The sequence below is a fragment of the Panthera tigris genome, chromosome A1 (assembly GCF_018350195.1).
Source record: "Panthera tigris isolate Pti1 chromosome A1, P.tigris_Pti1_mat1.1, whole genome shotgun sequence".
Taxonomy (NCBI): Eukaryota; Metazoa; Chordata; class Mammalia; order Carnivora; family Felidae; genus Panthera; species Panthera tigris.
In genome coordinates this window covers 85105109-85119057 of record NC_056660.1, presented here as the reverse complement: position 1 = coordinate 85119057, position 13949 = coordinate 85105109, and the positions used below count along the sequence as shown (strand labels likewise).

General features: G+C 35.2%; 1 protein-coding gene across 1 annotated transcript; it reads right to left on the bottom strand.

Moving 5' to 3' along the window:
• Positions 1 to 9776: 9776 nt before the first annotated feature.
• On the bottom strand, positions 9777 to 10709 carry LOC102954882 (olfactory receptor 2L8-like). Its single transcript, XM_007092947.2, has one exon. It carries the CDS (start codon positions 10707 to 10709, stop codon positions 9777 to 9779), a length of 933 nt encoding a protein of 310 aa, XP_007093009.2.
• Between the last annotated feature and the right edge of the window lie 3240 nt (positions 10710 to 13949).

Sequence of the window (13949 nt, the reverse complement as noted above, 5' to 3'; positions counted from 1 at the left end):
TCATTTTTTGTTCTCTTTCTATATCTTTTAGGTGTAACATTAGGTCTTTATTTGAAAATCTTCTTGTTTCTTAAAGTAGGCCTGTATGACTGTTTACATCTTACTTAGGACCACTATTGCTCTGTCACCATTTGCTTGGAACCTTGTGTTTTAATTTTCATTTATTCCCAAGCATTTTTTTAAAATTTCCTCTTTGATTTCCTAGTTTAACCATTCATTGTTTAGTAGCAATGTGTTCAACCTCCTAGTATTTGTGGTCTTTGCAAATTTTTTCTTACAGTTCACTTGAATTTTGATAGTGTTGTGGCAGGAAAATATGCATGGTAGGATATAAATCTTTTTGTACTTCTTGAGGACTATTTGTAAATTAATATGTGGTCTGTTGTGGGTAATATACCATGTGAACTTGAAAAGAATATATATTCTGCTGTTTCAGGATAAAATGTAAATTTATCTCTTAAGTCCCTCTGGTCCAGTGTATCATTTAAAGCCATTGTTTCCTTGTCGATTTTCTGCTTAGATGATCTGTTCATTGAGTTAAGTGTGGTGGTATAGTTCCCCACTATTACTGTATTATTATCAATAAGTTCCTTTATGCTTGTTATTATCTGTTTATATATTTGGGTGCTTCCATCTTGGTGCATAAATATTTTCAATTGTTTGATCTTCTTGTTGAATGTTCCCATTTATGGGTATATAGTGCCTTATTTTGATTCTTGTTACAGTCTTTGTTTTATGGGCTAGTATGTCTGATATAAGAATTGTTATTCTGACTTTCCTTTCACATTAATTTGCATGATAAATATTTCTCCATCTTCTCACTTTCAATCTTCAGGTGTATTTAGGTCTAAAATGAGTCTCTTACAGGCAGCAAATGTATGGACTTCCTCCCCCCATTCTGACACTTAATGTATTTTGATTTAGAGTAATTATTGATAGTATGTATTCAGTGCCATTTTATTACTTGTTTTGTCATTGTATCTGGAGATGTTCAATGTTCTTTCCTTGTCTTTGTACTTTTGGTCTTTCCTTTCCACTTAAAGAGTTCCCTTAATGTATCTTGCAGGTCTGGTGCAGTGGTTATAAACTCCTTTAGCTTTTGTTTATCTGGGAGCATCTTTATCTTTCCTTCTATTCTGAACTACAGCTTTGCTGGATAGAATATTCTTGGCTGCAGATTTTTCTCATTTAGCATTTTGAATACATCATGCCACTTCTTTCTGGCTTGCCAAATTCCTTTCAAATATCTGCAGCTACCCTTATGGGTCCACCCTTATAAGCTAAGGATTTCTTTTGTCTTGCTCTTTTTAGAATTTTTTATTACTACTTTTTTTTTTCAAATTTAATTGTCATATGTCTTTGTGTGGGCCTACGTTTGTTCTTTTTTTTTTTTTTTTTTTTTTTTGAGGAGTTCTCTGTGCCTTATTGATATAGATGTCTGTTTCAATCCCCCATTAGGGTAGTTTTCATCTATTATTTCTTCAAACAGATTTTCAACCCCTATTTCTCTCTTTTTCTTCTGGAACTCCTATATTAAGGTGGTTATTATTTTTGATGAATCACTGAGTTCCCTATGTCTATAGTTGTGTTCCTTGATTCTTCTTCCTCTCTTTTGTTCAGTTTAATTTTTCCACTATTTTGTCTTCTATATCACTTATTCATTCCTCTGCTTCTTGCAGCCTTGTGTTCATTGCATCAAATTGTTTCCATTCTCAGTTATTGCATTTTTCATTTCTGACTTACACTTTTTTAACTATTTTATCTCTAACCAAGCTAGTATCTTTTTGATACCTAGTTTCCATTAGGTATGTTACTGTTATCTGTTTCATTAAAATCTCTAGGTGTGGACTTACCTTGTTCTTTCATTTGGAATGAACTCTTCCTTCTTGGCATTTTGTATATGGCTTTAGAAAAGCCAGTTATGTTTCCTGTTACTGAAAGTAATGGCTTTATAAAAAGAGGTCACTAAGGTCCAGGACCTGACACTTTGGGGAGTGTCTCTGGTGTGTGCTGCATGCACTCTGCTGCTGTGTTTTGGTTGCTCTGTCCTTCAGGCCAGTCATCTGCAGATGTTTTTCTTGCTTGATGTGGGAAGTTTGTGGTTCCTGGCCTGAAAGTGGTGAGTTTTAATTAGATGTGCTCTGGTCTGCATGTGAAGGAAACCTGACACCACTTCCATCAGAAGTGAGGCCCCACAGAACTTTTGGAAGAATTGTGCTGTGGGCAGGGTTGTGTGGTGGTCTTCTGGGGAAGGGTTCCACTGTGCTGAGGCTAAGGCAAGCTTGACTGAGTAGGGTATTTATGCCACAGCATAGAGCTGTGGCACTTGATGTAAGCAAGATAGGCAGCTTGTGTGGACTCAGCACTACTTCTCACAAGTGGCTCTGTGTTTATGCTGAGGATCAGGGGAGACAAGTGACAATGACCAGGCCCTTGTAACCACAGAGGCATTTCCAGGAACACTATCTTTCAGTGACTTCCTCTAAGAAGAGGAAATTATCTCCCCCCCCCCACACACACACACCCTTGTGCTCAAGGTTTTTGTCAGGTGACTGTTTTCACATTCCCTGCTTTCTATTCGGGAGTAGGGTAGCACCCACAGGGCTCTATTCCAGCCAAACACACTGTCATTTAAAACTCCAGTCTTGATGAGGTCCCAATAGTTCATGTTTGATTTTATTTCCTTTGCCTCCAGAGACATGTCAAGTGAGAAGTTGCTGCACCTGAGCTCAGAAAGGTTACATCCTGTCTTCTCCTCTAGGATTTTGATGGTCTCCTATCTCGTATTTAGGTCTGTCTTCCATTTGAATTTACTTTTGTGTATGGTATAAGGAAATGGTCCAGCTTCATTCTTTTGCATGTTGCTGTCTGGTTCTCCCAGCACCATTTGCTAAAGACTGTATTTTTCCATTAGATATTCTTTCCTGCACTGTCAAAGATTTGGCCATATATTTGTGTGTCCATTTCTGGGTTCTCTTTTGGATTCCATTGGTCTATATGTCTGTTTTTGTGCCAATACCATACTGTCTTGCTGATTATAGCTTTGTAATACATACTGAATTCTGGATTTTGATGCTTCCAGGTTTGTTTTTCTTTAACTACATTACTTTGGCTCTTTAGGGTCTTTTGTGGTTCCATACAACTTTTAGGATTGTTTTTTGTTTGTTTGTTTGTTTGTTTGTTTTAATCTATGTGAAGAATGATGGTGCTATTTTGGTTGGGATTGCATTGAAAGTGTAGATTGCTTTAGGTAGTATGTACATTTTAACAATATTTGTTTTTCTAATCCATGAGCATGGAATGTTTTTACACCTTATCAAGATAAATAGATTCCACACAGCAAAGGAAACAATCAACAAAACTAAAAGGCAACCGACAGAATGGGAGAAGATATTTGTAAATGCCATTTTGGATAAAGGGTTAGTATCCAAAATCTATAAAAAATTTACCAAACTAAACACCCTAAAGACAAATAATCCAGTGAAGAAATGGGCACAAGTCATGAATAGACACTTCAGATGGCAAACAGATGGCAAACAGACACCTGTAAAGATGCTCAACATCACTCATCATCATGGAAATACAAATGAAAACTACAATGATATACCACTTCACATGGTCATAGGGGCTAAAATTAAGAACTTAGGAAATAATGGATGTTGGCAACGATATGGAGAAAGGAGATCCCTTTTGCTCTGTTGGTGGGAATGCAAACTGGTGCAGCCACTCTGGAAAACAGTGTGAAGCTTCCTCAAAAAATTAAAAATATAATTACCTTATAACCCAGAAATAACACTACTGGGAATTTATCCAAAGGATACAGGAGTGCCGATTTGTATCCCAATATTTACAGATAGATAGATAAATAGATATCAAATGGAATACTACTTGGTGACCAGAAAGAATCAAATCTTGCCATTTGCATCAACATGGATAGAACTGGAGGGTATTATGCTAAGTGAAATAAGTCAGCCAGAAAAAGACAGATATCATATTATTTCACTCATATATGGGATTTACGGAGCTTAACAGAGGGCCATAGGGGAAGGGAAGGGAAAATAAGTTATAAACAGAGAGGGTGGAAAACCCTAAAAGATTCTCAAATACATGAACAAACTGAAGGTTGATAGGGGTGGGGAGTTGAGGGAGTTGAGGGGTGAGGGAGATAGGTGATGGGCATTTATGAGGGCACATTTTGGGATGAGCACTGGGTGTTCTATGTAAAGTGATGAATCATAGGATTCTATTACTGACTCCAAGACTGTGCTGTATGTTAGCTCATTTGACAATAAATTTAAAAAAAATAAAATAAGTAAAAATAAATAAAACTTAAAACAAAAAAACCCTCCAGTCTTTAACAAGTCCCACTAGTTGCAAGAAATCACAAAAATCAGCCCCTCTGGTTTTCCCACCCAGTGGCTTGTGGGAAATATTCTCCCCAGTGTGCTCCCGTCTCTCACCTTTCACTGCAATCAGGGCTCCAACCCCTCTGCAGAACCTGTGATCCCTTTCACCAACAAACCACATTTTCACACTTCCTTTCTTTTTCCATGTGGCTTCTTCTTTCCCTTTAGTTGTGGAGTTTGATCTGTCAGCCTTCAGAATGATTTCCAAGGTATTTACAATGATTTGATAGCTATCTAGTTTTCTTTAATGGGAGGACATGGGCCTAGGTTTTTCTTACCATTTTTCCATCTTTCAGCCCCATTCTCTCCTTTAATTTTTAAGACAGAAATTTGCAGAATACAGAATGCTAGGTTATTGTTGTTTTGTTTTGTTTTCCTCTCTCAACACACTAAATATTTCATTTCACTCTTTTCTGTTTAAATGTTTTCTGAGAAACCAGAAGTAATTTTTAGCTTTGGTCCTCTTTATGTAATATGTCCCTTCCCAAACTTCTTTAATGACTTTTTCTTTACCTTTACTTTTTGTGATTTGAAAATGATAAGCCCAAGTTTATTAGTTTTCTCACTTTTTCCTTTCCTTCTTTCCTTTTCTTTCTTTCTTTCTTTCTTTCTTTCTTTCTTTCTTTCTTTCTTCCCTTCTTTCTATGGTTGTGTGTTTTGTCTGTTTTGTTTTGCCTTACATTTCTCCTGCTTGCCATTCTCTGTGCTTCCCTGATCCTTGTTTAGCCTTCACACATATATTATTTTTTCCTTGTTTTTTTTTCTTCCCATTTTGGTATTGTCATTATTCATGCGTTCCACATTTTGTAGTGTCACACAGTCTTGAGTAATCTGGGTTTTGATGTTGTTTGTTTAGTTTTTGAACATTCTATTGATACATAATCTAGCTCAGAGATTCTTCCTCCATCCATGTGTAGTCTAGTAATAAGCCCCTCTCATTCACTATTTTTTTCAAATAGAAAAAAGATTTATTTATTTTTTGAGAGAGAGAGAGAGAGACAGCAAGCAGAGGAGGTGGAGGGAGACAGAGGCAGAGACACAGACAGAAACAGAGAGACAGAGAGTGAATCCCAAGCAGGCTGTGCATTGTCAATGCAGAGCCCAACTCGGGCTCAATCTCACAAACTACAAATCATGATCTGAGCAAAAATTAAGAGTTGGACACTTAAGTGACTAAGCCATCCAGGTGCTCCTCATTCATTCTTTACATTTGTTACTGTGTTGTTTCTTTTTAAATACCTAGAATTTTTTTTTTAGTATTTCCATACTTCTGCTTACATTGGCCATCTGCTTTTGAATGCAGTCCACTTTATCTGTTACAAACCTTAGCATCTTAATCATAGTTTGTTTTTGTTTTTGTTTTAATTCCTGGTTTGCATGATGAGATACCACCCCACACCTCTCAAGTGTCTAAAATTAACAACACACGAAACAATAGATGTTGACAAAGATGGAGAGAAAAGGGAACCTTCATATACTGTTACTGGGAATGTGAACTGATGCATTTGTAAAACCACTTGCCATTTGCAAAACACTAATGGAGCTAGAGTATATTAGGCAAGGAAAAACAAGTCAGTCATAAAAAGATAAATACCAAATGATTTCATTCATATGTGGAATTTAAGAAACAAAACAGATGAACATAGGCAAATGGGAAAAAGCGAGGGAGGCAACTATAAGACACTCTTCAACTATAAAGAACAAAATGTCAGGTGCTGGAAGGGAGGTGACTGGTGTGTAGGCTACATGGGTGATGGGTATTAAGGAGGACACTTGATGTGATGAGGACTATGTGTTGTATATAAGTGATGAATCACTAAATTCTACTCCTGAAACCAATATTTCACTACATGGTAAATAACTGGAATTTAAGTAAAAACTTAAATAAAAAATAGAATTCTTGGTTTCATAATTCTAACATCTCTGCCACATATAATTCTGATTTTTGTTCTGCCTCTTCCCAATTTTATTTCCTTCTAGAGTGTTTTGTAATTTTTTTGATGGGGAGAGATTATGCAACCATTAAAATAAATGGTATATAAAGCCCTTTAGTTATTTGATGGTGAGGTAGGTATGTGGGGGAGGAGACAACATTTGATACACTTATGATCTGTCTTTAACTTTTAATAAGCTTGTGTTTCAGGACTGTGAAATTCACAAATATTTCTCATCTTGTCTCTTCATGGGGGGAAATACGTGTACTTAAGGTGGAGTTGGGTGTTTTTCTCCTCCCATGTGGAAGGCTTCTTGGTGTTTGGGTATTTTTATTTCCACAGGTCAAGACGTGATATTAACCCATGTTAGGGCAAGTTAATATGTTAGGCTCTGGTTAACAGTTTCTCCCGAGGGCACAACTTGGTAAAACTAAGAGTGTTCTGGAGTATTTATTTTTTTTCTTGTTTTCCTTCCCCCTGCTGAAAGCTTTAGTAATTTTTCCCCCTAGGATTTACTGTGGGAACCTGACCTCTAAAACCATAGGGACTCTTTATTTCAGGATTCTTCTGGAGATTTTAACCTTCAGAGTTGTCTACAATAAGACTTTAGCAATGAACCAATTATAGTTCAGGTTGTCCTGTTTCAACACTGGTTCATGCTCTTATATCTGCTCTAATGAGTCATTGCTACAGTAAGATATGGAGCTCTATATTCACCTGACAATATCTCTAATCTTTTTTTTAAACGTTTATTTATTATTGAGAGACAGAGAGAGAGACAAAGCATGAGCATGGGAAGAGCAGAGAGAGGAGGAGACACAGAATCAGAAGCAGGCTCCAGGCTTTGAGCTGTTAGCACAGGAGCTTGATGCTGGGCTCGAACTCACAAACCCAGTGAGATCATGACTTGAGCCGAAGTCAAACGCTCAATCAATTGAGCCACCTAGGTGCCCCAAAAATATCTCTAATCTTAAGGCCCATGTTTTCTCCTATATTTTTCTCTGACTTTTAAAATTTTTTTTCAATGTTCCGTTTATTTTTGAGAGACACAGAGAGAGACAGAGTACGATCTGAGGAGGGAGAGAGAGAGGGACACGGAATCCAAAGCAGGCTCCAGGCTCTGAGCTGTCAGCACAGAGTCCAATGTGGGGCTCAAACTCATGAACCATGAACTCATGACCTGAGTTGAAGTCTGACACTCAACCGACAGAGGTGCCCATGTGCCCCTTTTCTTCTTTACCTTTTGGACATAAAAAGAGTTCTCAATATTTAATTCTGTTTACATTTTTACTTGGCAAAATAACAGGTGATTCCCAGATTTATTATGGGAAGAACGAGAAACCAGATATCTGAATATATTGAAAATTTCTACCAAGAGTATTACTGAACATTTTTGGGCAGTAAATATTTGGAATTCTAGGCTATGAAAAGTTAAAGTTTTATTTTTGCAAAGCTGAAAATAAAAACTTGCTTTTGAACGTAAGAGCAGACTATCCCTGGTGTACTCAGGCGATTGGGAATATTTATTCTTACAGCATGAAACACATGTGTGCAGCAAAATGAGGAAAACATTTTATTAGGTGTGTGGATATGGTTGTACTAATATAAATTTCTATAGGAAATAAAGATATTTTAGTTCATAACTCATAACTACCCAAAATATATGTGGGGATTTAAGTTCACAATTCTGAAGAATTTTAACATAAGATACAGTGGAACCTGTTGGTGTGATTTCAGGGCAGAATTATCCTTAGCAAACCACAACAACCATGGGTGAATACCAGATAATAGACATAGTGAGATAGGTCTGTGTTCAATCAGAGAAGTACTGAATCCTGATCAGCCCATAAAACTCAGATAATACAGGGATCCTAAAATACCTCTGTGCTTCCTAAACAGTGTAGAGAAGGTGTGGATGCATACTTCTCCAATGATGCAAAAACGGTGAGAATGGCATGGCAACATGGCATTCAATGTATTCCATAAGATGAGGGGAATAGGGAACCCCAGACCAGAAATAAACCCATGAATATATGGTCAACTAATTTACAACAAAGAAGCTAAGAATGTACTATGGAGAAAAGACAGACTATTCAAAAAATGAATATTCTATATAATTTGTAGTTGGGAAAACTGGATGGCCACATGCAAAAAAAGTTACATTACAACATTATCCTAAACCATACACACAAAAAAATAGTTTAAAATGGATTAAACACAAATGTAAGAACTGACATGATAAAATTTCTGGAAAAAATAAGTGGTTACCTTCTAGACAGATATATATATATATATATATATATATATATATAACTAGTGTATATATATATATATATATATATATATTTGAATCTTGCACTAAAGACAAAAAGAACAAAAGTAAAAATAATCAAGTGGGACTATTACAAAGAAAATCACAGCAAAGAGAACCATCAACAATATTAAAAGACAAACTACTGAATAGGGAAAAGTATACTTTCAAGTCATATGTGTGAAAAGGGGCTGGTATATAAAATATAAAAGAAAACATATAATTCAATAGTAAGAAAAAATGGGTAAAAAATTGGCTGAGTTTTGAATAGAGGTCATTTTCTGAAGAATATTCAGATGGACACGGATTTAAAAAAATGATCAATGTCATTAATTATCATAGAATGCAAATACACCACAATGATCTATCACCTTACATATTTAAAACAGCTATTATCAAAAAGACAGGGAATAAGAAGTGCTGGTGAGGATGTGGGAAAATGGGAATCTCTTCACTGTTGGTGGAATGTAAACAGGTACAGCCATCATGGAGGAAAGTATGGAAGTCCCTCATTACAGTAAAAATTAAACTACCATATTATCCAGAAATTCCACTGCTGGATATTTTTCCAAAAATACAAAAACACTATTTGGAAAAGATATGATAATCTGTATGTCAATTGCAGTATTATACACAATAGCTAAGAAGCTAAGATAGGGAAACAACCTACATATCGTAAGAATCTGTTGATGTGTGTGTGTGTGTGTGTGTGTATGTATATATTATATGTATATACATATATATCATAATATATATTATAAATGTTATAATATTTCTTGTTCTTTTGTCCCATTTTATCTATTTGGGGAGATTTGCTAAATATGTTAGAACTAGTATAATGGATAATACATCTAGTTGGACTGTTTTGAATGTCATTTCAATGTATTAATAAAATCTTATTACCCACAAAGTAAGGGAAAATACATGCCATTTACATTTATTGAAAAATTACCACGAATATAAAGTGATTGGGAATATAAATTTTTTAAAATCTCAATTATCTTAATTTTCTAGATTAATATCATCTTTGTCTGGAATCTTGGAATGACATTGTTCCTTATGAGTGTAAAAGGTGAAAATGGTGTATTTCTAAAGCAGCAGGATTAATGAGAACTTTGTCGACACTTATACAGAGCAGATCCTCTGAATCACTCTTCTCAGGGCTCCCATCACCTCCTTGTTTCTCAGGCTGTAAATGATGGGGTTGAGCATTGGGGTCAGGATCGTGTAGAAGACGGCCAGAATTTTGTCCTCTGTTGGAGTTCTCAGCGATCTTGGGCGTAGGTAAGTGTAAGCAAAGGGTGCATAGTAGAAAGTCACCACAGTGAGGTGTGTGCTACAGGTGGAATAGGCCTTCTTCCTCCCTTCTGTTGAGTGCATGCAGCAGATGGTAAGGAGAACTCGGCCATAGGAACATGCAATGCCAATGAAAGGTAACACAAGGAAGAGTGTCGTGCTCACAAACACCGTGTACTCATAGACCCAGGTGTCCATGCAGGCCAGTGTCAACATGGCCGGGAGATCACAGAAGAAATGATTGATGGTTCTGGATCGACAATAAGGGATATGGAGGGCATATACATTGTGGGCACAGGAGTTGATCGAGCTCATTATCCAAGATCCTGTAATCATCAACACAAGTACTCTTTTTCTCATATGAATGACATAGTGAAGAGGAAAGCAAATGGCCACATAACGATCATAAGCCATACAGGCCAACAGTAATCCTTCTGCACCAGCTAATGTAATGAAGAAGAAACTCTGAACTCCACACCCAATGAAAGAAATCGACTTATTTCCAAAGAGATAATTGGACGCCATCTTGGGGACAATGGTGGAGATGTAGTTCAGGTCCATGAGGGAGAGCTGACTAAGTAGAAAATACATGGGTGTGTGGAGATGAGTGTCCAGGAGGATGACGATGATCATGGACATGTTGCCAAAAAGAGCCATTAAGAAAATGAGAACAATGAAAATGAAGGAAAACAGGCCAATTTCTGATGGTGGGAATAATCCCAATAAGAAAAAATCAGTAGATGTTTGGTTATTATTTTCCATGGGACATTAATTTTGCTTTCCCTAAAGAGAAACACATATTACATACAAAAAAATTAGCTTTTATTAATTCCTTTTTTTTGTTCCAAACTGATTTATTAATGAAACATTGTAACTCTTAAAAAAACTTAACACATATTCTGATAAAAACAAACCTTCCAGTTTTTGCCTCATAGATAAAATCTTTATAGGAAATGCATATATGTACAAAATATTTCGTAAAAATCTGTACCTCTAAGAATAATATATTTCTGTAATGATTTTATTGAAATTTATATATATATTATTTTTCTATATACACTTAGATATTATCAACATCAGAACTTATACATTTTATATATGCACTGTTAATCAATGTAAATGCATACCTTACACACCATAATTAATACATTTTATTACTCTTAGACAATTATTTCTTTTTATAATCAAGCACTAATAATTCTGAAAATAATTAGCCTATCAGTTCATGCTAACAAATACATACCTTTTTTTTTTTTTTTTTTTTTTAGTTTTCTCCAAAAAGCTTGCCAAATCAAGCTTTGTAGATCCTAAGTATCATTATCTGATGATGGAGTGGTGGAGGGAAAAGTTTGATGATATAGGGATGGGTAAGATTTCACCAACAGTGGCCTAATTTACAAATCATGGTCTGGTATTTGGGATTTAAGAATCAAGCATTAGAAGATAAGCATATTGTTTAAAGTATATAGGAAGTATTGGAAAAAATTGTAAAATAATTTGAAGTATTAGCTTTGGGTTTCAAGAGGAGTGGGTTATTGGACCATCATTCAACTCTGTGGTTTGTTGATGCTATGCCCATACATTATTTGTATAAAATATTAAAGTGATATAAAAGTTATTTCAGTTCCTAATTTACATAGTAAAATTAGTGCAGATGTGAATCTCCAAATCCACTGTGAAGTACTTGCAGCAGGGTTAGGGTCTATGTGAAACAACTGATTTTCAATTATTGTGTGCTTACTGTCAACATGCAAAGGAAATACTGGGAGAGCTAGCTTTGTTTATAAGGTGGCATTTGGATAGGCATGAGGAGAGCATATTAAACTGATATCATGGGCCATAATTTGTATTAGTAGTTTCAATTATCAACCAGATTGAAAATGTAATAATTGTAATTACCAAGGACATTAACATTGTTACTACTTCTATCTTTTATATTTTATACAGGGCCAGTTATGACAAAAATTCCATGAGGTAGTTAGTATTATTTCTGTTTAATCATGAGAAAAAACAACACAGAACAAAAATAATGCCATATCACATGACTGCTAAGGCAGTGATTTTGATTATCTATCTTCCTTTGTTCTTACATGCTAAATAACTTGCCATGTGATATCATTGAAAGAAGCTTTGCATCTGACACGAAAGCCACCATAGCTATTAAATATCTGTTTCAAGATCTAAAGTAAAGAACTATATTTTTTAGGTAAAATGATAAGATTATTTCCCTTTTATTTTGATTTTACCCAGTGAAATAATGAAAACTAATCTATTTACATACCATGTGGAAAAAATTGCACCTGCTTCAATCCTTTAAATTTCACTAAAACTTTGGTTTGGGTATCAGCTTTACTGGCAATATACAGTGGAGGAAAAGGGAATGAGATGGTTCCTAGGTGAGTTGGAGAACCAAGCCTTGAACCCAAACAAGGTCCATACATGTCAGAGAAGATAGAACTGTACACTTTCAGTGACCATCTCTGCTGGGTAGGACCTAACATGTGTCAAGATTTGTACCAAGAATAAATTTTCTTTTCTTCTTTCTTTTTTTTTTTAAGTTTATTTATTTTTGAGAGTTAGAGAGACAGAGTGCAAGCCAGAGAGGGGTAAAGAAAGGGATACATAAAATCCAAAGCAGACTCCAGGCTCTGAGATGTCAGCACAGAGCCTGATGTGGGGCTCGAACTCACAAACTGTGAGATCATGACCTGAGCCAAAGACGGACTCCCAACCTACTGAACCACCCAGGAGCCACTAAATTTTCTTTAATCCTTCAGTCTACTTGAAGTTGATATAACCATAAATATGGCTATGGATGTTTGCAGATGATAAATCAAGTTTCAGACATTTAAGTGAATTCCTAAGATTTTCTGCCTGAATTTAGATGCTTGGTAGATAGATGAAGATATTTATATATTAATGTTTATTTAAATTTAATCTCATCACTAAAAATTCAGGTAACAATTATCAAATGAAAAGCTGTTACTTTTAACCGCTCAAAACTAAAAGAGAAATAAAAAGAAAAATATAAACATTATTAAAATAAAAATTTACTATAGATGAAAGAGAGTCAAGAAGGTGTATAAGTTCCTTTAATGACCAAATGAATTGGATAAGTGCCTATATTTTTTTCATTTCAATATCTTCCCTCTTTCCTCTAATTTGATGTTTTAATTATATTTCCAGTTGCTCCCTGCAGCAATACAACTTTAATCCATGAGGTAGAGAACACCCACAGCACTCCCAGATCCTCTCAATCACTGCCAGGTCCTCTAAATGAATTATAATCCATGTCTTGCCTCAATATCAGTGTCCTTGGGTGATTTTGTTTACAAAGAAACGTCCTCCTCTGTATTATCTCCCCTGTAGATCAAGTTGTAAATGTGTATATTCAGTTCATTCCTACATCATGGTGAGGAAAATTCTCTTATTTATGTCCAGTTTAAAAATAAATTGCATATTATCATTTTAATTTAGTTTAATGTAATTTAATTAATTTAACAAACATTATTTAGCTTGGTATTATTCTTTTTCTCATGTTTCCCATGTTCCTATTCAATTGCAAACAAAATTTTAAAAGCATCTCACTTTAGCGATTCACATGCTTGCAGAATAAATAGATTTTTCAATATAGGTTCATTATTATAAAGATGAAACATGGATTCCAAGTGATTAGAAGTAAATTATTTAAAACTATAGAGTGATCCAGTGGCAGATCTGGAAAAGTGTCCTCTAGGTACTACACAATGTAGAATTTTCTTCTGAAGCAAAATAATCTCAAAGAAAGATCTTTCAGATCATTAAATTGTCTGGTCACATTAGATTTGATTTGGTTATTTGTATAGCTGCAGCAAGAATATACACTTACCAAAGAAGGTTTCCATTGCTTTGCTGAAAATTTTATAAAGAATCAGACTAAACTTTAAAAGTATTTGAAGGTAAAAAAAATCTGCACCAGTTTTCATGTAAATTTGGGTTGCTTCTTCTCTTTTCAAGAACCCT